Source organism: Homalodisca vitripennis, chromosome 1 (assembly GCF_021130785.1).
Source record: "Homalodisca vitripennis isolate AUS2020 chromosome 1, UT_GWSS_2.1, whole genome shotgun sequence".
Taxonomy (NCBI): domain Eukaryota; kingdom Metazoa; phylum Arthropoda; class Insecta; order Hemiptera; family Cicadellidae; genus Homalodisca; species Homalodisca vitripennis.
Genome location: NC_060207.1, coordinates 49083011 through 49105593, shown reverse-complemented (window position 1 = coordinate 49105593; position 22583 = coordinate 49083011). Strand labels below are relative to the sequence as shown.

General features: G+C 36.1%; 1 protein-coding gene across 1 annotated transcript in view; it reads left to right on the top strand.

The window, feature by feature from the left end:
- The window catches only part of LOC124361165 (epidermal growth factor receptor), a 70395-nt gene that overhangs the window by 44998 nt on the left and 2814 nt on the right, over window positions 1–22583 (top strand). Inside the window, exons 3-15 of the mRNA XM_046815207.1 lie at window positions 5957–6292; window positions 12987–13312; window positions 13691–13888; window positions 14774–15075; window positions 15773–16135; window positions 16554–16830; window positions 17155–17493; window positions 17789–17925; window positions 18040–18313; window positions 18731–19247; window positions 19895–20181; window positions 20298–20475; window positions 20588–20752. Of these exons, the coding sequence (XP_046671163.1) occupies window positions 5957–6292; window positions 12987–13312; window positions 13691–13888; window positions 14774–15075; window positions 15773–16135; window positions 16554–16830; window positions 17155–17493; window positions 17789–17925; window positions 18040–18313; window positions 18731–19247; window positions 19895–20181; window positions 20298–20475; window positions 20588–20752 (3699 nt within the window). The remainder of the gene's footprint in view (window positions 1–5956; window positions 6293–12986; window positions 13313–13690; window positions 13889–14773; window positions 15076–15772; window positions 16136–16553; window positions 16831–17154; window positions 17494–17788; window positions 17926–18039; window positions 18314–18730; window positions 19248–19894; window positions 20182–20297; window positions 20476–20587; window positions 20753–22583) is intronic.

Here is a 22583-nt window from a genome sequence, read left to right as displayed (position 1 = left end):
TTGAAGCAATTAAAACCGGTTTTCCGCGTCAACAGACCAAGACGTATTAGCAGGTGTTTTATCTCAGCCCATTCCTTCGCTGGGGATTTATGTACCGCAATTCAGCAGAGCTCTTTAGGTTAACATTTCCGTCAGTGCTCTTCCAACACTGGCCTTGCAATGTGTCAGGGTTGCTGATAAATGTCTACAAATCCATTAGTTGTTGAAAATAACTATAAAGCCTTTAATAAATTACACGAAACTATGAGCAAAATGGTTAGGCTTAAACAAACAGTTCTCAAAACACCAGCACTTCTAGAAACAAATAATGATTTAAAATTAAAAAGAGCGGATATCTGTGCGAGTGTCAATAGAACGTGATAATAATTTATGGATCAGTCAAGACATATAGTAAGTGTATATGTTAAAGAATAATAAATATAAAAAATGAAATGAAGGGAGGAGGAAAACAATCTTAATGCACGTTAAGAAATAAGAATGAGAAAAACGATACCAAAGTGAACTGGGTTCCGTGAATCCAAAAGCTAGACTAAGATTATAAAAATGTGATATAAATTTGTTTTGTTGTTACGACATCCCTTCCCTCACCCACCGCGAAGCACAATGACAAATTGAACGTTCTCTTGAAAGTGTGCTTAATATTATGTATGGCACTGGATAAAGGCGCAAGAACGTTTGATACGAGGCAACAACCTTTAAGTAAACCGAAGTAAGTGCCTGCCTATCTATCCAGTATGGAAGTTGTATATTTGAAATATGTAAGAAATAAAGAGACTGTTGGCTCAGATATGCCATAAATAAGCGGAGTGGCGGTGCTCCGCGGTTGTCAGTCGGCGTGTAATAGCGGGTAATTGTGCGAGCGAACCGGGCCGAGCTGAGCGCTTGTCAGAGCCGCCATTTAATTGGCCGAGAACTCTGCCGGCCAGAATGTCGACCAATTACAGGATCCGACCGGTGGATGTGCAGAGGGTCCATTTGGCGATGGGGTTGTTGTGTATTTTAGGTGAGAATCACAGTTTAGGATCGGCTTACAACTGTTGTTGGGTATGCGCTAGATATAATACGTCTCTGTCAAGAAGAGTGCAAAACAATTCAAACACAATAACACAAAAATAAGGTGTACATCCATACAGTTGTACCCAGCGTCAAAAATAAATATATCTTGATGTAATTCCATGTCGGAAGAGGCATAATCGAATAATTAAGATGGCACAGATTATTTACTTCTTTTATGCTTAATTTTCTATTAGATTTGATACCGGCAGAATGGTGAAAGTACCAATTCCATCAGCAGTGAACCTTAAGCAAAGCATCGTGTTGTAACCAATCGTATGAGATAAAGAAACGTAAAATATCTGACTCATTGAAGCAGAAAAATCTAACCATAATAATAAAGTTACTGGGGGCAGGGAGATCGCTCAATAAAAGTCAGGTCCCAGTTAGGACTAGCCATACAAAAAGTACTTTACAAGGTCCAGAAGGCCAGAAGTTTATTTTCTGGTGTTCTTATAATAAGTACAATATGTAGAATGCACATCTGGCATGCATTGTTAATAAGTTTATACCTCATTTCTTGGCGATTTCATCATCTCTAGTGTTCTCTGAAACAGATAGAAAAAGATTTTTTCTGCAGGAACAAATGACCATCAGAGCTGTGAAAATTTAGGGTTATCAGCTGTGTAAGTTTGTATACCATCCCACGTGCAAGAGGTAGCCTAAGTTAACTAAAGGGAGGCTAAGTTGAGTATTAAGGACTCCTTTCCCGTTATATCTTTCCTTTCATTTTATTACTACTTCCTCCTTTTTGTTCATATTGTTTATGTTGCTGGGAAAACGATTATAACGAGACAGATTTCAGAAATATCCGAACATACGAGTAACTTAACTTGAATAATAAAATAATTATCCTTCCAGATTATTGACTGAAAGACATTAAACTTTTAGACACTTTCAATGAACAACAGCAGTCTATATAGCGGTCTGTATCAGAGTTTTCGGAACGGTACGGGAAACTTGAACGAGTGGTATAACTGAAGCCGTGCTGTGATGTCGTGACGGCCTGGAGCTGAGCACCGGGTACCGCGCACCGAGTACTTTATGTGCCTCACTTATCAGATCGTGTTCTATAGAAAGCTCAGTCTATAAACTGGTGTCTCAGTCTAGCCGAGCGTTACTCTATGATCAAACCTTTCTGTACCAAACGTGTACAATAAGAAAGAAGGAACTTTTACAACAATAGAGAGTTTCGAGACTTATTGATAACCAATAGAAGCCTTTGTGCAAATGATAATAGGCATGAAATCAATTAATAGTAACAGCCAGTAGACTTGACGTAATAGCACAGAAGACTGCATAGAACCGAGTCGATTAGTTATTGTTATCAGTGACAATGTAGGACGACTTTATGACATACAATGTTTGATAAGCTATTAAAAATAGTGACAAGTAGGATTTTAGATAAACCACTTTAATGATCATTTTTTAACTATACGTTTTCAGTTGTACTGAATAAAATATACATATCGAACGAAAAGGAAAATTCGTGGAAGAAGTGTAATAGGAGCCGTAGATTTAGACTGGAAATATTTAATTTCCCGACGAAAGTCAGTTTCACTGCCGGGCGATGGACACGCCACGCCAAGCCGAGTTCCAGCGCGCTGCCGCTCGAGGATATTGCAGATTATAACACCTCGGTTGGGCTCTCACAGCTTCCACTACCTGCGGAAACTGCAAAACTGTCAAAACGGAAGTAACTGTCGGTACGCGTGCTGCTCGCACCCTTCCGGCGTGCTGGCGGTAGTGAGGCTGTAATAGGCGCAATCCTGGTACCGCTAGGTCCGGTACAGCACGTATTCAGGAAGGAAGTGTAAACTTTTCATATATTGCTTCACACTCGCGTATCTGGAGTCTATGGAAGTATACTTCCAGAAGCAGCACGAAATGATGTGTGGAACGTATTTTTAACAAGGCTTTTAATAAGCAATAATTACTATCAATAATAGTTATTCTGATTTGGACTTAAGTAACGCTTTTGAGGTTAAATGTGGCAGAGAGGATTTTATGGTCTAAATTCGCCCTCAATGAAGACATTTTACACCTAATTTAATTTATCCTTGATAAATCACATTTATGAGCTATTCAAAGAGATTTATAACCCCTAATATTTCTTGTGGCTGAGGATGTGCCATATTAAGTGATTTATCAAGATTATTAAATTTTGAGGTGTATATAAATAATTAAATGTTATCAATTATTATTGCGACTCATACGAAGTCGTCAACTTTATGAGGACTATGTACAGTTGTGTAGGCTTACCGCTTGTTAGATGTAACGAATCTCCCCACCACAGACCCTCTTACCGGCGTTACTATAGCAGCAAGGAAGAATTATGTACAGTTGTGCTCGTTTACCGCACATAAATCATATTTAAATTCTAATTTATTATTATTTCAGCCCTATAAATATGGAAGATTATAAGACTGTTTATCGCAGCAACGACAGACAAAGAAGTTCGCTGAGTAATGTAAGCGCTCCTGCGTCCTCGGACTGATGGACACTAGAGGATTTCAAGTATATATATATGAGTACATTTTACACTTGATAATCCTACCTCGGAATTTTTATTACCTCTGGGTATTCCACTCGCTTCGATTATTATAAGACCGATAATGGCGTATTATAATTTATCTGCCGCGGCGACATTCTACTGGTGTCTTGCCAGCTGCTTTTATCTGCAGAGGATCGCGGTTTGGCGGCTTCGGCTTGTCGTCAGTCATTGTGGACTCGCCAGCCTTCCGCTCCTAGCTTGTCGTTGATCAAATACCTTTTCAGGGGTTTGGTCAATTGTGGAGACGATGTTCCACTTTTACCCTACTGTGATAAAACATTACTGTTTTTATATTACTGAGTATTAAAATATTACTTCTGTTGTGTTTAATTTCCTTGCGATTCGCTGTCCCGACTACCTTGGAGACTGACACTGTCGTCTCAAACTACAGTCTATAGTTATAAGTCTAAAATATTTTTTGCCGTGGATTGCCTCAATCATTGGGTTTCAAATCTTCCAACGACTACCCGTAACAGGGTTCCTTCTCATGTGGACACTAAGAATGTACCAATTACTTTAATGCTTACTAACAAACACATTGTTAAATAGCTTTTTTTTTGTAAATAATGCTGAAAACGAGATTTGTTATGTACGATGTTTTGTAATTGCTGAAAGATAACTATCGTAACACCCTGTGAAAAGATTAAAAAATCTTTGTGTGATAAACATTAACATTTTACAATTCTATGATAGAATTAATACATTTCTTATGTCCATGTGTAATATACGGAAATGATTTTAATTAGGTCGGTTTTATCAGTTCCAAGACATAGACAGTGCAGGTGTTCACTATCTCCGAGTGGTCAGCAGATCCGGCATCACATTCTTGGCCGCGTGAACGACAGAGGCAGAGAGCGGCCAGCCGACCGTGCCGAGATACCATCGCAGCCGTCCCTCAACATTAGCCCAGTCGACCGCTCTAGTTGCTCGCATCACGGCTCCCCGCCTCAACCTTTTAACTTTGATCGGACTGATTTTATAATTTCGTGCGCCGCGATATTTTAATTCTTTTTACCCCGGTGTTCCGAGAGGAATCTCCAGACGTTTTCTTGTTCTCTCCGAGTTTGATCGATGAGGCGTACACCACGTCTAACGCCGCTCTGGCGAGCACTGGATGGAATTATCTCGTTGTCAAATCGGCAAATTTCATACCGAGACTGATACCACCCGGTGTCAGGCGGCTGTACACGACGCGAGGTCAATCAATTAACCGTCTGCAAAGGCGGCCAGCGAACATGTCATTTTTACACGTGATTTACAAACTGAATTTCTCTTGCTAATCAGCACTTACTGTTATTCTGGTATACGTAAGTTACAAAACATTATAGTTGAAAACCAAAGAGATTTCACACCTTTGACAAAAAGATCATAGTTCAATAGCATATTTCAAGGCTGTAGTTACTCAACACTGTCAAATTCTCAGCCATTCTTTAACTAGGTATAATGGGATTTTGCAAGTTTATTTTTTGACTTCTATTGTGTTTTGATAGCCATAAAAATAATCCCACGTATTGCAATAGTCCAGTTTTCCTCGATTGTTTCCTTTCCTCGGTTCATATACCAGTTGACCTACACTCCACTATGTATACGGTCAGATCTAACTCTAAAACTGACGTACTTGTATCATTTTAACCTTCTTACTCACGCGGTTTTCAAATGTCTAAAACATCCACAGACATAGCGCCGACAAGAGGTCCTGCATTTCTGTTAAAGTAGGAATGTTAAACTTGTTTTACTCGAAAGGGACAAATAACCAGTTATAACCAATTACATTAAATCAAAGGTGTACAGCTACAGCGAGCCAGCCGGGCACGGCACGGCACGCAGGATTCCAAATAAATTGCCCCAGTGGACGGGGACGGGGCCGCGCTCACGCGAGACTAGGCGGTATATCAGCACGGCCGGCCGCAGCCGTCAGATCCAGTGAGGCCACAATAGCTTAGCTCACTTCTCACTTTACACCACCACTTGTCCGTACCTCATGGAACGTTCTTTCGATGTTAAAGCAAAATTGTAGTAGGCATAGTACTTTCCCAGTACATGTAGATGTTATCTCTTGTTTAAATACTTCTGCACTGTTGTCAGATTATATCTTTGTACTGAAAGATACAATTTATTGATGAATAGCACTATCAAATAATATTATTCAGAACATGAGCCTAAGAAGTCTTTGTTACAAGACTCGGGGTTCTGCCAGGTTATGGAACACGGAGTCCGGTGTCGTGACAGATAGAAGACCAGCTTCGTGCTCGTGTGCGCTTGTCGTGTCTGGTGACTAGCGGAAGACACGAGTCCAGTTGTGACGTCACTATCAAACCCTCCTGACACCCTGTTGTCTCTCTGTTGCAGTATGTATCGGGACGAACGGGCGGATGTCTGTGCCGTCCAACCGGGACCATCACTACCGCAACCTCCAAAACCGGTACACGAACTGCACCTATGTGGACGGCAACCTGGAGCTGACGTGGCTCCAGGACGAGCACATGGACCTGAGCTTTCTCCAGTACATCCGAGAGGTCACCGGGTACGTCCTCATCTCTCACGTCGACGTCAGGAGGATAGTTCTGCCCCGACTGCAGATCATCCGAGGCCGGACGCTCTTCAAGCTCAACAACTACCCCAACGAGTGGGCCTTGCTAGTCACTCTTTCCAAGATGCACAACTTGGAGATGCCGATGCTCAGAGGTAAGATCACAAATGATAGAAATAGGAAGTTGGCTATAACATGTTGGATTCTGCTTTATATCCAAGAACATAAGGGATATTTATAATCTACCTTTTTAGTTTTATTGTGTTCCTAGGAACTTGGAAACAAAGGATTGTAAAATACAGCATAAATATACTAGTACATTATTATGGGAATATTCCGATGAAACGACTAGATGATATTATTTACAGGAATTTGTTGTTCAGTATGAATTATTTTACTGACATACGTAGTATATAAATGATTGTTCCATAATATAGTGTACAAGATGTTTGAGCTGCCTAGGTTCGCTATTGTCCTGACTCATAACAGTGTGCTATAACATAAACAATATATTACTATTAAATTTGTTGTTCAGTATGAATTATTTTACTGACATACGTAGTATATAAATGATTGTTCCATAATATAGTGTACAAGATGTTTGAGCTGCCTAGGTTCGCTATTGTCCTGACTCATAACAGTGTGCTATAACATAAACAATATATTACTATTAAATTTGTTGTTCAGTATGAATTATTTTACTGACATACGTAGTATATAAATGATTGTTCCATAATATAGTGTACAAGATGTTTGAGCTGCCTAGGTTCGCTATTGTCCTGACTCATAACAGTGTGCTATAACATAAACAATATATTACTATTAAATTTGTTGTTCAGTATGAATTATTTTACTGACATACGTAGTATATAAATGATTGTTCCATAATATAGTGTACAAGATGTTTGAGCTGCCTAGGTTCGCTATTGTCCTGACTCATAACAGTGTGCTATAACATAAACAATATATTACTATTAAATTTGTTGTTCAGTATGAATTATTTTACTGACATACGTAGTATATAAATGATTGTTCCATAATATAGTGTACAAGATGTTTGAGCTGCCTAGGTTCGCTATTGTCCTGACTCATAACAGTGTGCTATAACATAAACAATATATTACTATTAAATTTGTTGTTCAGTATGAATTATTTTACTGACATACGTAGTATATAAATGATTGTTCCATAATATAGTGTACAAGATGTTTGAGCTGCCTAGGTTCGCTATTGTCCTGACTCATAACAGTGTGCTATAACATAAACAATATATTACTATTAAATTTGTTGTTCAGTATGAATTATTTTACTGACATACGTAGTATATAAATGATTGTTCCATAATATAGTGTACAAGATGTTTGAGCTGCCTAGGTTCGCTATTGTCCTGACTCATAACAGTGTGCTATAACATAAACAATATATTACTATTAAATTTGTTGTTCAGTATGAATTATTTTACTGACATACGTAGTATATAAATGATTGTTCCATAATATAGTGTACAAGATGTTTGAGCTGCCTAGGTTCGCTATTGTCCTGACTCATAACAGTGTGCTATAACATAAACAATATATTACTATTAAATTTGTTGTTCAGTATGAATTATTTTACTGACATACGTAGTATATAAATGATTGTTCCATAATATAGTGTACAAGATGTTTGAGCTGCCTAGGTTCGCTATTGTCCTGACTCATAACAGTGTGCTATAACATAAACAATATATTACTATTAAATTTGTTGTTCAGTATGAATTATTTTACTGACATACGTAGTATATAAATGATTGTTCCATAATATAGTGTACAAGATGTTTGAGCTGCCTAGGTTCGCTATTGTCCTGACTCATAACAGTGTGCTATAACATAAACAATATATTACTATTAAATTTGTTGTTCAGTATGAATTATTTTACTGACATACGTAGTATATAAATGATTGTTCCATAATATAGTGTACAAGATGTTTGAGCTGCCTAGGTTCGCTATTGTCCTGACTCATAACAGTGTGCTATAACATAAACAATATATTACTATTAAATTTGTTGTTCAGTATGAATTATTTTACTGACATACGTAGTATATAAATGATTGTTCCATAATATAGTGTACAAGATGTTTGAGCTGCCTAGGTTCGCTATTGTCCTGACTCATAACAGTGTGCTATAACATAAACAATATATTACTATTAAATTTAAACGTACTGGAATGGGGCTCCTGAGGTGATTGACTAAATAAAAACGGTTCTTTCCCACTCTGTCACTGTCCATCATCAGACACTGTTCAAGGTGTGTGTACCAAACATCGAGACACACTCGCCTACTATGTGTTTTGTTAATTTATCCTATATGTGTGTTTTTTACCACTCTGTCATTGTCCATCATCAGACACTGTTTAAGGTGTGTACTGATTTACCAGAGTAAATCGTTTTTATTTAACCATTAAGGCTCTATCACATTTTTTATTATAAACAACAATGTACCACTTTTCCTTTCATGTAAAAATATTATAGTATAATAGTATGTCCTAATAATTTATGTGCATGACAAGTTTCACTGCATACATTTATTACAGTATTCATTTGTTACAATTTATACTTATTTTGCTATCTATGAATACATACTAAATTCAATCAAAAGCCTAAGGCCTAGCTGATGAGGTATTCTTAGTTATATTGAAAAGACTAATAAAAGATTATACTCAATATTTTGTCTTGTTTTTGTGTTGTTTTGGTTGTTACTTGTAATATTAAGAAACAAAAACCATGTTTTCATGTTAAAAAAAGAGTTACATATTCAAAACCCCGATGATTTTCAGATGAGATACCACACCTTGTAGTATTCAAGTAGAGTACTGACCATACATTTATTTATAAAACTGTACTACTGTAAGTTGTAGTAATATAACTAAAGTGCTTAGTAAGTTATGTAATAATGTAAGATAAAATAATGCACATTATTCATGTTTTCGTAAAAAGTCTATACCAAATATTTGAAATATCCATTGAGCAAGAATTGTATGCCTGAGTCACTTGAAGAATGTGATTCTGTTATCACCCTTTGACTAAGCTAATCAGCTGAACTGCTACAATTCACAGGTGAGTGTGACAATTGCTGTGAGCTGTCTGTCAGATACTTTACTGCTGATTGTTTCCTACTCTACTGCTGCCATGATGTTGGTGGAGTTGAGTCAGTGCATGTTACATCCATATCATCACGTTCTGATTTCTACTCTACTTCTGCCATGATATTGATGGAGTTGAGTCAGTGCTTGTTACATCCATTAGCATGTTCTGATGTTGCAACGTCTCTATAACTTCGCTTTGTTCATTCTGTATTCAAGAAATCAACGATGTATCACAAGGTTTTACTCACACAGAACCATGTGAGCAATCTGTTTTAGCAAATCAACATTTGACAAATTTTCCAAATGTTTTATTTTGTAGCAGTTGTGATTTTTATTTTTTTAATTTTATTTAATATCTTTATTTATATTTTGCACATGAGTACAATAAATAGCGTCACTAAAAATAAGTTACTATAATAGTTATGAGTAAAATCATAATATTGTATAAAATTCTTCAAATGAATAAAATGCCTTTTGAATTAAATACTTTTTTAACATTGATTTGAACTTCTTTATGTCTCGGACACTTGATATTATTTTTGGAATTGATTTTAAAAATTTTATTCCAGCATAAGAAGTTTTTTTTTTATAATACTCCAAATTATGCTTAGGTAATACTAATTCCTTCTTATTTCTAGTGTTATATGTATGATTTTCACAGTGACTCTTGAAACTGGACTGATGAGTCTTAACATACATCACACATTCTAAAATGTAAAGGCTATGCACTGTTAAAATATTTAGTTCAGTAAAATGATTTTTAACTGATTCTTCCTTATCAATTTTTAACATTATTCGCAGCGCTTTTTTTTGCAAGATAAGAATTTTATTAAAATTTTGATTTGTGGTTCCTCCATACACACCTATTCCATATGCAATATGGGATTGAATGTGGGCATGAAAGACCATCTTTAAAGCTGATAAGCTGCATAAATAAGACAGTCTTTTAATAGCATATATTCCAGAATTGATACGATTTATCACCTGTTCAACATGCAAATCCCAGCTAAGGTTGTTGTCTATGATTAGTCCTAGAAATTTTGTATTGCGAACTTGATCCAAACAGGAATCATTTAATAAGATATTGGGACTTGAGTGTTTTCTACTTTGTTTGGTACTGAAAGAAATAAAGTTAGTTTTCTCCGTATTTAGAACTAATTTGTTGTCAATGAAAAATGTTTGTAATTTTGAAAGTTCCAAATACACCGTTATTTCTAATTCAGCTTCTGTTTTGGCAGAAACGATTAAGTTTGAGTCATCTGCAAATAAACAGAGCTGGTTTTTGTTATTTTCAAGAATACTAAGGCACTTTGGCATTTCCCTTATGTAACAAATAAATAATAAAGGACCCAAAATAGACCCTTGAGGTACTCCATTTCTTACTATTTGGATGTTAGATTGAAATTTTTGTAATTTGTTATTTTCTATGTGAGATATCTCAACATACTGTTTTCTATTGGAGAGATATGTTTCAAACCATCTTAGATGGATGTTATTGATTCCTAAATTTTTCAATTTCCCGAGTAAAATGTCATGAGATATGCTATCAAAAGCTTTTGACAGATCCATGAATATTCCTGTTACATTTTCGTTTTTGTCAACTGATTCTATTATAGATTCAGTGAACTCTACCAATGCTGTTATAGTAGATTTATTTTTTCGAAATCCATGTTGTGCCTTGTCATAAAGATCATTTACCTCTAGATGTTTGACTAACCTATGATACATGGTTCTTTCAAAAATTTTTGAGATTGATGGTAAGATTGAAATTGGACGATAATTTTGAATATCTGTTGCTGAGCCTTTTTTTAAGACTGGGATAACCTTTGAAACTTTTAATTTGTCAGGAAATATGCCTGTAATGAGAGAAGAATTTATTAAATGCAATAATGGTTTACTTAAGGAATGTTTGACAAATTTTATCAATTTCACTGGAACTCCATCATATCCACTAGACGATTTATTTTTGAGAGAGTCAAAAATTTGTATCAATTCTGTTTCAGTCAAGGGCGGGCATTGAAATTTTAATAAAGTGTTACCAGGTTTGTGATTGTCACATTTGTCATATTTTGGCTGTACTGAAGGAAGATCCTTTAACAGTGCATCTGTCACATTTATAAAATAATCATTAAAGGAGATTGCAATAAGAGATGGATCACTAATAGATGATTCTTTAGTTTTTAGTACAAGATTGCCTTCACATTTACTTTTATTCTTTTTTGTTTCTTTATTTATAATTTGCCATGTTGTTTTACTAATATTTTCTGTGTTTATGATTTTGGTATCAAAATAATTTTTCTTACATTTAGTTAGTTTTGAATTGTATTGTTTAACTTTATTCTTAACTTCATTTTTTAAATTATCAGATTTTGTAAGCCTTGACAATTTACTAAGACAAATTATTTCATTTTTTTCATCCTTTAAATCTTGTGTAATCCAAGTGTGCTTTTTATTTTCTTTTTTAATTTGTGTAAGCGGAAAACAAAGGTTAAAATAGTATCTGAAGATACTGTCAAAACAATCATATTTTTCATTGACTGTTGAGTAAAAGACTGGGAGCCAATCTTCTTTTTCCAATAAAGATTTAAAAAGTACCATATTATTTAATGAAAATTGTCTTCCAACAAAAGTTAATGTTTTCCCATTTTTTATTTGGGTTTGCAGAAGTTCGAGCATTTGTGCATCATGGTCAGATAAGGCTGTTATAATTCCTGAGACTTTAACTTCATTTTTATTAATATTTGTCAAAAAATTATCTATACAGGATTTACATGTTGGTGTCACTCTAGTAGGAAAATCAATTAAGAAACTCATTCCATGGCGATTTAAAATGTTCTTAAGTTCCTTTGTCTCTTTAGATTCATTTAACATGTTAATGTTAAAATCTCCTGTAATAATTAAATATTTGTCTTTAGCTACAAGAAATTCTATAAGAGAGTTTAATCTATCTAAAAATTCGTTATTGTTAAATTGAGGTGTTCTATAAACTCCTGCTAATATAAAACTATACTTTTCTATCTTAAATTTAGCTAAACAACATTCAAATAATTTGTCCTGACAAAGTTCAACAACAGTTGGAAAAACCAGCTGCCTCCCCCTTAAACCCTCCTTTGAGAGAATTGCTACACCTCCTCCCGAAGTTGTAGTACGAGAATATTCTGATATTAAAATATAATTTTCTATGTTAAAGCGTTCAAGTTTGATTTTTGACATATTGTGTTCTGTTAACACAATTATTTGAGGGTCTAATTCGGATAGTGTTATTTCTAAAGATTCAACACGAATCTGTAAATCCCTAATATTTTGGTGAAAAATTTTTATGCTTTTATTTTTATATTTTTTATTTAATTTATTTAAGTGGGGCTTTGGATCCGAGTTATTGGGGAGTTTAAAGGCAAGGCATGGAAGCAATGATGGAAGCTTTGTTCTGATTACTGCAATGTTATGTTTTTCTTCTTTTGTACAATCTTGACCAGCACTACCCAATTCAAACTTCAAAATATTGTATAAATGATAGAGAATTTATCTGTATGGCATGTCTGTTATAGACTATTGGCCTCTTCAGATTTTTGGTGGGTGATTTTGGATTATGTGGAAAAAGTAAAGTATGACAATATACACTGATACAGTATCATAGTATCCAATTTAAACCCACTTTCTACAGTCATCCCACCACTTCATATTTTAGGAATTTCATTGAATTTAAAATCTCTTGTTTTAGACATCCTGCAAGGCAGTGTTGCCATGCTGAACAACTACAACCTGTGCCACATGAAGACCATCAACTGGGACGAGATCATCACGGGGCCCAACTCTCAGTTCCTATATGTCTACAACTTCACGCTACCGGAGAGAGAATGTCCACCCTGCGACAAGAGCTGCGAGAAAGGTTGCTGGGGCGAGGGCTCAGAGAACTGCCAACGTTTCAGCAAAGTCAACTGCAGTCCTCAGTGCTCGGACGGCAGGTGCTTTGGCCCCAAGCCGCGAGAGTGTTGTCACCTCTTTTGTGCAGGTGGTTGCACTGGACCTAAACAGAGCGACTGCTTGGTGAGATTCTACAATGTTTATATGTCAAGTTTATTCTTTACAATTGACAATTTTCCCTCACAAAATATTCTCCATTTTACTTCATAACTAGTTGCCTAATAGTTTACTCGGTTATGATTCTAGTCCTCCAATGTGGGCTTTGTAACCTGAGACATTTTTTATGAGTGTTAACGGCCTGTGATAAGTCTGTTTGAGTGAAGTTTTATATGAGAATATAAAAACATGAAAAGAATTCTCATTAGATAAATAAATATTAAGATAATTTTTATTTATAAAGAGATAGATTTTCAAACAATCCAATTTAGATCATCCCCAGCACATAAGAGAACCAGAAATATAAAAATATTTATTTCACAAACTGTCCTCTGTTGGATACAGGCATGCCGTAACTTCTACGACGATGGGGTGTGCACACAGGAATGTCCTCAGATGCAACTCTATAACCCCATCACTTACTCCTGGGAGACCAACCCCCTCGGAAAATACGCATATGGAGCCACTTGTGTCAAGAATTGTCCGGAGCATTTACTCAAAGATAGTGGAGCTTGTGTAAGAAGCTGCCCTTCTAAGAAAAAGGTTAGTTTATTAACAATGTTTATCATATATTCTAATATACCCTTTATTTCTCTGTTATTTTGTACAAAGAAAATGTTGACGCCGTTAGCATAAAATTTAATCCAACAATTTTGAGCTTACATATATAAATAGAAGTGCTTTTTAATTTAGCAACACAGCTTTAAAATTATACACCCTACATGAAATTTGCTGTATTCTCTAGACAAACACTCTGTTTAACAGATATACAAAATATTTTTGTTTATAATATCTTCTAATCATCCATTATATTTCCATGCTTCAAGGAGCATTAATGGTAAATAATTTTTATATGTATTCTTTCTGCATTACTTTAACATATTCACGAAGATGTGTACCCCATCCGATACACACGATCTCTCACAACTGCTGGCGTGTAGCCGATCAGGTACATACCAGGCTTTCTTAAAGCATACTGTGTGTTCGATGGGGTACACATTGCTATGCAATTCCTCATTGCATTTTTATTGTTTGCCTGTCTTGGTGGTGTGATGAATTTGATCCCGCACTTAAGTAAATACCTCAAACTATCGTGTATCCCTTCGCATGATTGTGTAATTTTTACGGTAAGTTAATTTTTTTAGGTACCCTTTGAGGTACATGGAGAAACATTGAAAAAACATATTGAAATAATTATTTTTGTGCAAAATTGTGAAGCATACATTACTCATTGTACTTAACACGTTTAACGTAAAAAAAAACAACTACGGATTTTTGCCATTATTGTTGAAAAATTCTCTGGCAAATAACAAAGTCCAAAAATAAGCTGTCGTCTTGAATGTGGTAATACAGATCTTTATGAATTAAAAGCAACTTATAATAGTAAAAACAGGCAAGTCACGTCAGCTGATTTCATGTTGTGTACAGGCTGTGAACGGAGAATGTGTCCCCTGTGACGGACCATGCCCCAAGATGTGTGAGGGACAACACATTATACACTCGGGAAATATCGACTCGTTCAAAGACTGTACTGTCATCGAAGGCTTCATCCTGATCCTGGATCAGTCCTTTGAGGGATACCAGCAAGTCTACTCCAACTACAGTTTCGGTGAGAGATATCAAAAGATGCATCCTGACCGGCTAGAAGTCTTCAGCACCCTCAAAGAGGTTACAGGATATATCAGCATACAAGGATCCCACCCCGATTTCACAAATCTTTCCTATTTTAGGTAAATTATTTATTTTAATGTGAGTTTTAAATTATTACTTCTTCAGGAAGTTAGATTTAAATTACCATAAATAATGCATCCAAGTTGCAAATTATACATTTCTAGTTATGAATGAATGAATTATCGACTTTATTTACAATAATAAACACAATTACAAACAGAAAAGGAAACATAACATTCTAATATCACAATTTTTATACTAAAAGCTATGTACTATAAAGAGTAAACTAATTACTCTGAAAAAGGTTATAACTAAAAATATAGTTACAATACAATTAATTTTTATCTGTTTAAAAAAAAAGATATGTTCTGAGGAAATTGGCATACATTGCAGAGTGGCCTGTTCAATAAACCTGAGTTTATACATACTATTGCCAAAAATTTAATAACACATACAGTAGTTATTATGTAGAACAGGTGGATATCAGAACAAAATTTGGCTTTGACTTACTTAATTTTTGAGGTAAATTGAATTGATCAGAAAAAATTAAATTGTTTGAAATTAATCAGTGGGCAAAGACAACCAACTAACTTTAAAATACTAATTTGAATTATAAGACATGCCAATTGTACAGAATATTTAAAACTCTTCATTTTGGATTAAAAGTCACAACAACTGCACAGGCTTTTCAAGAAAATGCCATATAAAAATACTAATTTGTATTACCATTTATATTCTTTGTATATTTATTTACAGAAACCTCGAAGTTATTGGAGGAAGAACACTTACAGAATATTTTGCATCGTTGTACATCGTAAAAACATCCCTGAAGTCACTGGGTCTGCAGTCGTTGAAGAAAATCCATTCTGGAAGTATTGCCATCTTAGAGAACAAAGAGCTGTGCTATGCACAAGGTGTGGACTGGAAGCGTATTAAGAAGTCGGGTGAGCATGGGCTTATGCTGCAGAACAACAAACTATATGAAGACTGTGTGCGTGACAAGCAGGTGTGCGATGAGCAGTGTACGAAGGAGGGCTGCTGGGGCCCTGGGCCAGACCAGTGTTTGTCCTGTGCCAACTATGAATTCAACAACACGTGTCTACAAGATTGTGGAGCTGGGTGAGTACTAATAACATATCTTTTGAATGAGAATGGTTGTTGTTATTCAATATGAGTACAAATTTGTCATGGAATATTCATTATAATACTTGAATATGTATTTTATAAAAAAGTCCCTTATTCTATTAAAATTTCAGTTATGAAGAACTCGTAAGTTCTATACATATAAATATTATATATTAAAGGAGGAAATGTACTTATCAACCCTGGGAGGAGTGTCATCTGTAGCTTCGCTTGGTGCAATAAAACCTCTTTTATGCCAACAAAACAACACTTTACTCTCTTGATAAACAAATTTTTATTTGTTGAAAATGCATTTTTAACGTGCAAAAGTATTTGCTACTAGAATTACTATCTAAGGAATCTAGCTGTTGAATGCATTTCCTGATGTGATGTAACATGCTTTGTTTGTTGGTAGGATGTACAAGGCGACCCAGAAACTCTGCTTGTCATGTCATGCCGAATGTGCATCAACCTGCAAGGGTCCTGGACCCGGAAACTGTTCCCGCTGTAAGAATGTGCGAGATGGCCCATTCTGTGTACCGTTCTGTCCGGTCAGCAAGTACAACCGCAACGGTATCTGCGAGCCCTGCCATGCTAACTGTCTCTACGGGTGTCGGGGTCCCGAGAACACCATTGGCATGAACGGCTGTCGGTCCTGCGAAAAAGCCATCATCAATGGAGATGCATCAGTGGTTAGTAAATTTATAAATCTTTGACAAAATATTGTTGTTAGTTTTTATAATTTTTAGAAAAAAAGTTCTAACAGTAAAATAACTGCCAACAGTTTGATTAAAATCATAAGAAATACAAAAAGATCATTTGAAATATGCTAGTCCAATACTGAAAATTTCCTTGTCTTCTAGTGAACCCTTATCCCTTCTTTACGTCATCTGTACATTTCCTTGCCCAGTATGTTTCTTCCTAGTTCTTAATCCACTGTTTTAGCTGTATAATACTTAAGTCTGTAACAATCACCAAATCAGGTTGTAAAATAATGTGATGTATAATGTGTACAGGAGCGGTGCTTGCAACATAACGAATCTTGTCCTAATGGCTACTATTACGAGTTCGTTCTTCCACAAGAGCAAGGAGCGCTGAAGCCCCTTGCTGGCAAGGCCATCTGCCGCAGGTGCCACCCACGCTGTCGCAAGTGTACTGGCTACGGGTTCCACGAACAGGTGTGCCAGGAGTGTAGCGCATACAAGCGTGGAGAGCAGTGCGAGGACGAGTGTCCACCTGACCACTTTGCTGATGACCGTTCGCAGGAGTGTGTCCCGTGTCACATCGAGTGTCGTGGCTGCTTCGGTCCTGACAGCAACAACTGCTATAACTGCCGCAACTATAAGATCTATTTGGTTAGTGTCCTCATATTACCTGAATTAATAATAGTTGGGTTTTATTTGGGATTTAGGAAACTTTCTATTTTAAATATTTAAATTCTTAGTAATATTTACAAAATTAAAAAAAAGGTCTCAACAGTTTTTCTAGGTTATCTGAAATTATACCACATAAAACTTTACAAGGAGGAATTTTATTTTAGTATGTAATCAAATTCCTTAACCACCTCAAATGCAGCTACACAAATAATACTGTATCTGTTAACCCACTGCCCACATAAGTTATTACTGATACAATATGTTCATGGTTCAGAATGGAGGTGACCCGAAAGACAACTCAACTTTGTTCAACTGCACAGCCAACTGTCCTCCTAAACAACCTCACAAGATCTTCCCCAATGATAATGGCGAGCCATTCTGTTCAGCCCAGCCCATCCCCATGGCTTCAAGGTTGGTACACTTATAGAGCATTCAATAGATTAACTGAGTACACCTATTGCAGTCTATTAAAACCTGGATTTAAATCACAAGAAAATCAATAATCATTTTTGTTTATTTTATCAGGAGAGATGGAGACCAGTTATCAGCTATCCTGGGAGGAGCCATTGTATGTGTACTACTGCTAATGATCTTCGTGGTGGTAATCGGTTACCAGTGGCGGCTGAAAGCCAAGGCCAAGGAGAATGCTGTCAAGATGTCCATGGTGCTACAGGGTTTGGACGAGCCCCTTAGGCCAACCAATGTTCGACCTAACCTAGCTAAACTGAGGATAGTCAAGGAAGCGGAGCTCAGAAAGGGTGGAGTCCTCGGATTTGGAGCGTTTGGAACAGTCTATAGGGTATGTATTTACTGAGTTTTAAAATCATTCATAATTGCTAGTGGCGTTAAATTTGTATTTGGATGATTCAGTTTTCTTAATGGATGGCTGAAAAGCATTACCTAATGCATGTGCGTATGTCACTGATTTAATATTTTTTCCTAGTGACACTTGTTAGTAAAAAGTTTTTCCATTACCAACAGCACTTTTTTTTGTAAAATTTACTAAAATGTAACCCATGGGACGTTTATGTATGCATATGTTTTTAATGTTAGTATTTAAGTGGTAATTTTTAGAACATTTTGTGAGGAAATATTAGTATGAAAATATGAAAACACCAAGACATTTTAAAATTAATACTAGTCTTGAAATGTTTTTGAATTGCTGTAACTGAAGGTATTGGCAGTTTAATAATGTGCTACTTCTGCATTATCGTAGGGAGTATGGCTGCCGGAAGGGGAGAATGTCAAAATCCCAGTAGCCATCAAGGTTCTGAGGGAGAGGACGGGAGCCAATACCAGCAAGGAATTCCTAGAGGAGGCATACATCATGGCGAGTGTGGAGCACCCTAACTTGCTACAGCTGCTGGCCGTGTGTATGACGTCCAACATGATGCTGGTGACACAGCTCATGCCACTGGGCTGCTTGTTGGATTATGTGCGCAACAACCGAGAGAAGATAGGCTCAAAGCCACTGCTCAACTGGTGCACCCAGATTGCACGAGGGATGGCTCATCTGGAGGACAAGAGACTAGTACATCGTGACCTAGCTGCCCGTAACGTATTAGTCCAGACACCCAACTGCGTCAAAATTACAGACTTCGGGTTGGCCAAGCTTTTGGATATCAATGAGGACGAGTACAAGGCTGCTGGTGGCAAGATGCCTATCAAGTGGCTCGCTTTAGAATGTATCCAGCACAGGATATTTACCCACAAGAGTGATGTCTGGGCTTTTGGTAAGTAGCAATTTTGTTTTTGAAGTTATTTAAACTTGATTAAATTTAATTCACTTATTAGTGTCTCTAGTCATATTTATAATGTCTTCCCAGTTTTTCTTGTGTTGTATGTGATCTTTGTGTAAAATAATACATAGAGATTGCACTACTGGTTTTAGATCAATAGCTCATTATCAAATTATAATTGTTTTCATCAATAAGCATAAAATTATTAAATTTATTAAACAATAATAGATAACAAACTGTAAAACAACTACACAAACATTCATTTAGTTTTTCTTCCAAGGAGCAAGGGAGGAAAAACTAAGTTGTACTAAAAAAAACTAAAGTAATTGTTTAGCCCAAGGAAGAAAGTCGTCTCTTCTGGTCATGGTCTTTATGAAACACATTTATTTTGCAAGGTACATTCCAAATAAATCAAACAGCATTTTATTTGGATCTTTTAAGATCATAAATATACACTGTTGTTGTAAAAATGGAAAAAGTTGAAACTATTGGTAATCTAAGCGAATATTCCTTTCCCATCTTCATGTTTAGTAATTTCATATAATAATAAGAAAAAGTATTAAGATTTGTTTTGTTACTAAGATGTTTTGTGAAAAGAAATTGTAGATTTAAGGCCCTAAAACAATATTGATTTTTTTTAGGAGTGACAGTGTGGGAGCTGCTGACATACGGAGGGCGGCCATATGAGTCTGTGTTAGCGAGAGACGTACCAGAGTTGCTGGAGAAGGGAGAACGATTGCCACAGCCTCCCATCTGCACCATTGATGTCTACATGCTAATGATCAAATGTTGGATGCTGGATGCAGAGAGCCGCCCCACATTTAAGGAGTTGGCAGATGAGTTTGCTAAGATGGCCAGAGACCCAGGTCGTTACTTAGTCATCCACGGTGACCGCTTCATGAGACTGCCTTCTTACAACTCCTCCCAGGTGTGATATTGTTATTTTCTGTCAGTTTCAAGATGAAATTTTTTAAAGGTTTCAGTGAAGTCAAACAGGTAATTAAACTGATAGTAAACAGATCTAAATGACTATGATATGCGCAGGAGGATAAGGAGGCAGTGTCTGCAGAAGGGTCAGAATCTGTGGACACAGACGAGTACCTGCAGCCCAAAACGCAGCCTGAGTCACCCACTCCACAGAATCAGACAAACTGGGACAGAGAGATGATGCGGTATGCAGTTGCTGATCCCTCCCGTTACTGTCCTCAGCCCATCTTTAAAGGTATTTTCAACACAAGAGTTTCTTAAGCTTTCATAGCTGAAGTTGAATCTTAATGACACCAGTTTTAAGTTGTTCTTTTAACAAATATGTGACATCTATATGGTATTGACAGATACTACAGAGCTGGACGACAACAGTACAGGCAAGCGAGAGGCCCAAGTGGGTGCTCTCAAACTGGAACTTCCTCTGGATGAGGATGACTATCTCATGCCCTCCCCTCAGCAAAGTCAAGCTCCATCCACTTACATGGACCTTATTGGGGACTCTAAACTACCACGTGAGTAAACACTTTCATCTGTTTGCTTTAGTCTACCAGTTTCAGCAAAAAGTGTACAATACTCCACATCCAGTAGTTGTACAATGTGGAGCAGGATTAACAATCCAAGATTTTATACTTAAGTGTTAGTTGCTTTATACCATGATATGTTGAGAAGGCAACAATATTCTAGGTATATAATATGATAAGATTCTAGTGTCAAGGAGGAGGTAATGACGTTAAACTCTGTGGTATGTGGATGAATAACTTCCATACTGCATGGTAGGGAGATACATTTCTAGCTCGTGGGAATCACAATAATATTAACAGCAATAATGGCTTGCCCACTTGAGGGAGTTCTTTATTCACTTCTTTGCAATCTAGTTGATGGTCTTCTTAATGAAGGGGACACTTGGTTTGGAACTATGCGTGCAATATGAGAACTATGTCTTGCTTGTCAAGTTTGGTTTTTTTAACTAATTCAGGTATATCTATATATATAAAAATGAATGTTTGTATGTTTGTCCTTTATGGAATCGTGAACTATTGGACCGATCATGATGAAAATTTGTACGTATATGTATTTTTCCACGGAGAAGGTTTATAAGCTATGCCCATCTCTTTCCCGATTCAGGATTCCGCCCCACTGGTTACAGAAATACCCATAAGAAATGCATTGCAGCAAAACATATGTTAACGTCTTTTCAAATTTTTAATCAGCTGTTCTTTGTAAACATATATTACACTTATAGTTTTAAAGCATAGAGTAAGCTTAAGAGAAACGACAAATTTTGTTTAAAACTGTTTTTGCAATCACTGTTAAACATAGACTTTACTATCCAGATAATACAATTCAAATTTGACGTAAAAATTCACCTTTAACTGCAATATTTATTTAATATAAACCATGCTCATGCTTGATCAGAAGAGTAATGCAGATATCATAATTACTATCTTACGTTGGCTACAAATATAAAGAATGTTATAAAATCAACCTTAGTTGTTTTTTTTGACAGAAGTATGGTTCTCAAAACTCCGTGTGTACATATTCTCTCGATCGAGACAAACAAAGCAAGCTCAATCGTGGCATCGGAGATATAACTAATTTAATCTAAAATTTATTATAGTAAAAAAAAAAAATTTACTAAGTAATATAAGGACTTCGGTTCTTAAGATTTGCGTGCGAAGCCGTGGGTAACAGCTTGATAGAGGCAGGAATATGGTACATACCTTCATAATACGCCCAAGAGGCTCACGATGGAACGACTATCAATTATCTCAGCAATGTTTAGAATGTGATAGAAAAAGAATAAGTGAATATAGTGTACTGTTTTCAACGGGAAATTGCGTGCGAAGCCGCGGGCAACTTTTGCAAAAAATTATTGAAATGCGCAGCAAAGCGCGCCGGGCCCGCTAGTTGTTAATAACAATCTCTAAATCATTTACAACTGATGTCAGAAGGACACTCTTTGCATCAATCTTAAGAAATCAGCTATAGTTTATTCACCAACAAAGAAACCTAGAAAGTATCAATCACCTTTACAGTAAAACCCCTCAGTATCTGCAAAGATATAAATTATCAAATCTATATTTAATAAAAAATTGTGAAGTGCTTATCTAGACAAGTGGTATCTAAACCATTAAAGTGCAACATACGGATAAATCTGTACTATCGGAATTCCGCTAAACATTGTATATAAGAATATCCATATTGTCTTATTTTCGTTTATTGTGTACATAATCATTTACAAAAGTACTGCAAATGTGTCAAATGTATAAACATATTGATTTATGACTTTCGAGGAGCAAAATGGATTGTGTGTGGTGCCCAAAAATAAATCAATAATCAGTG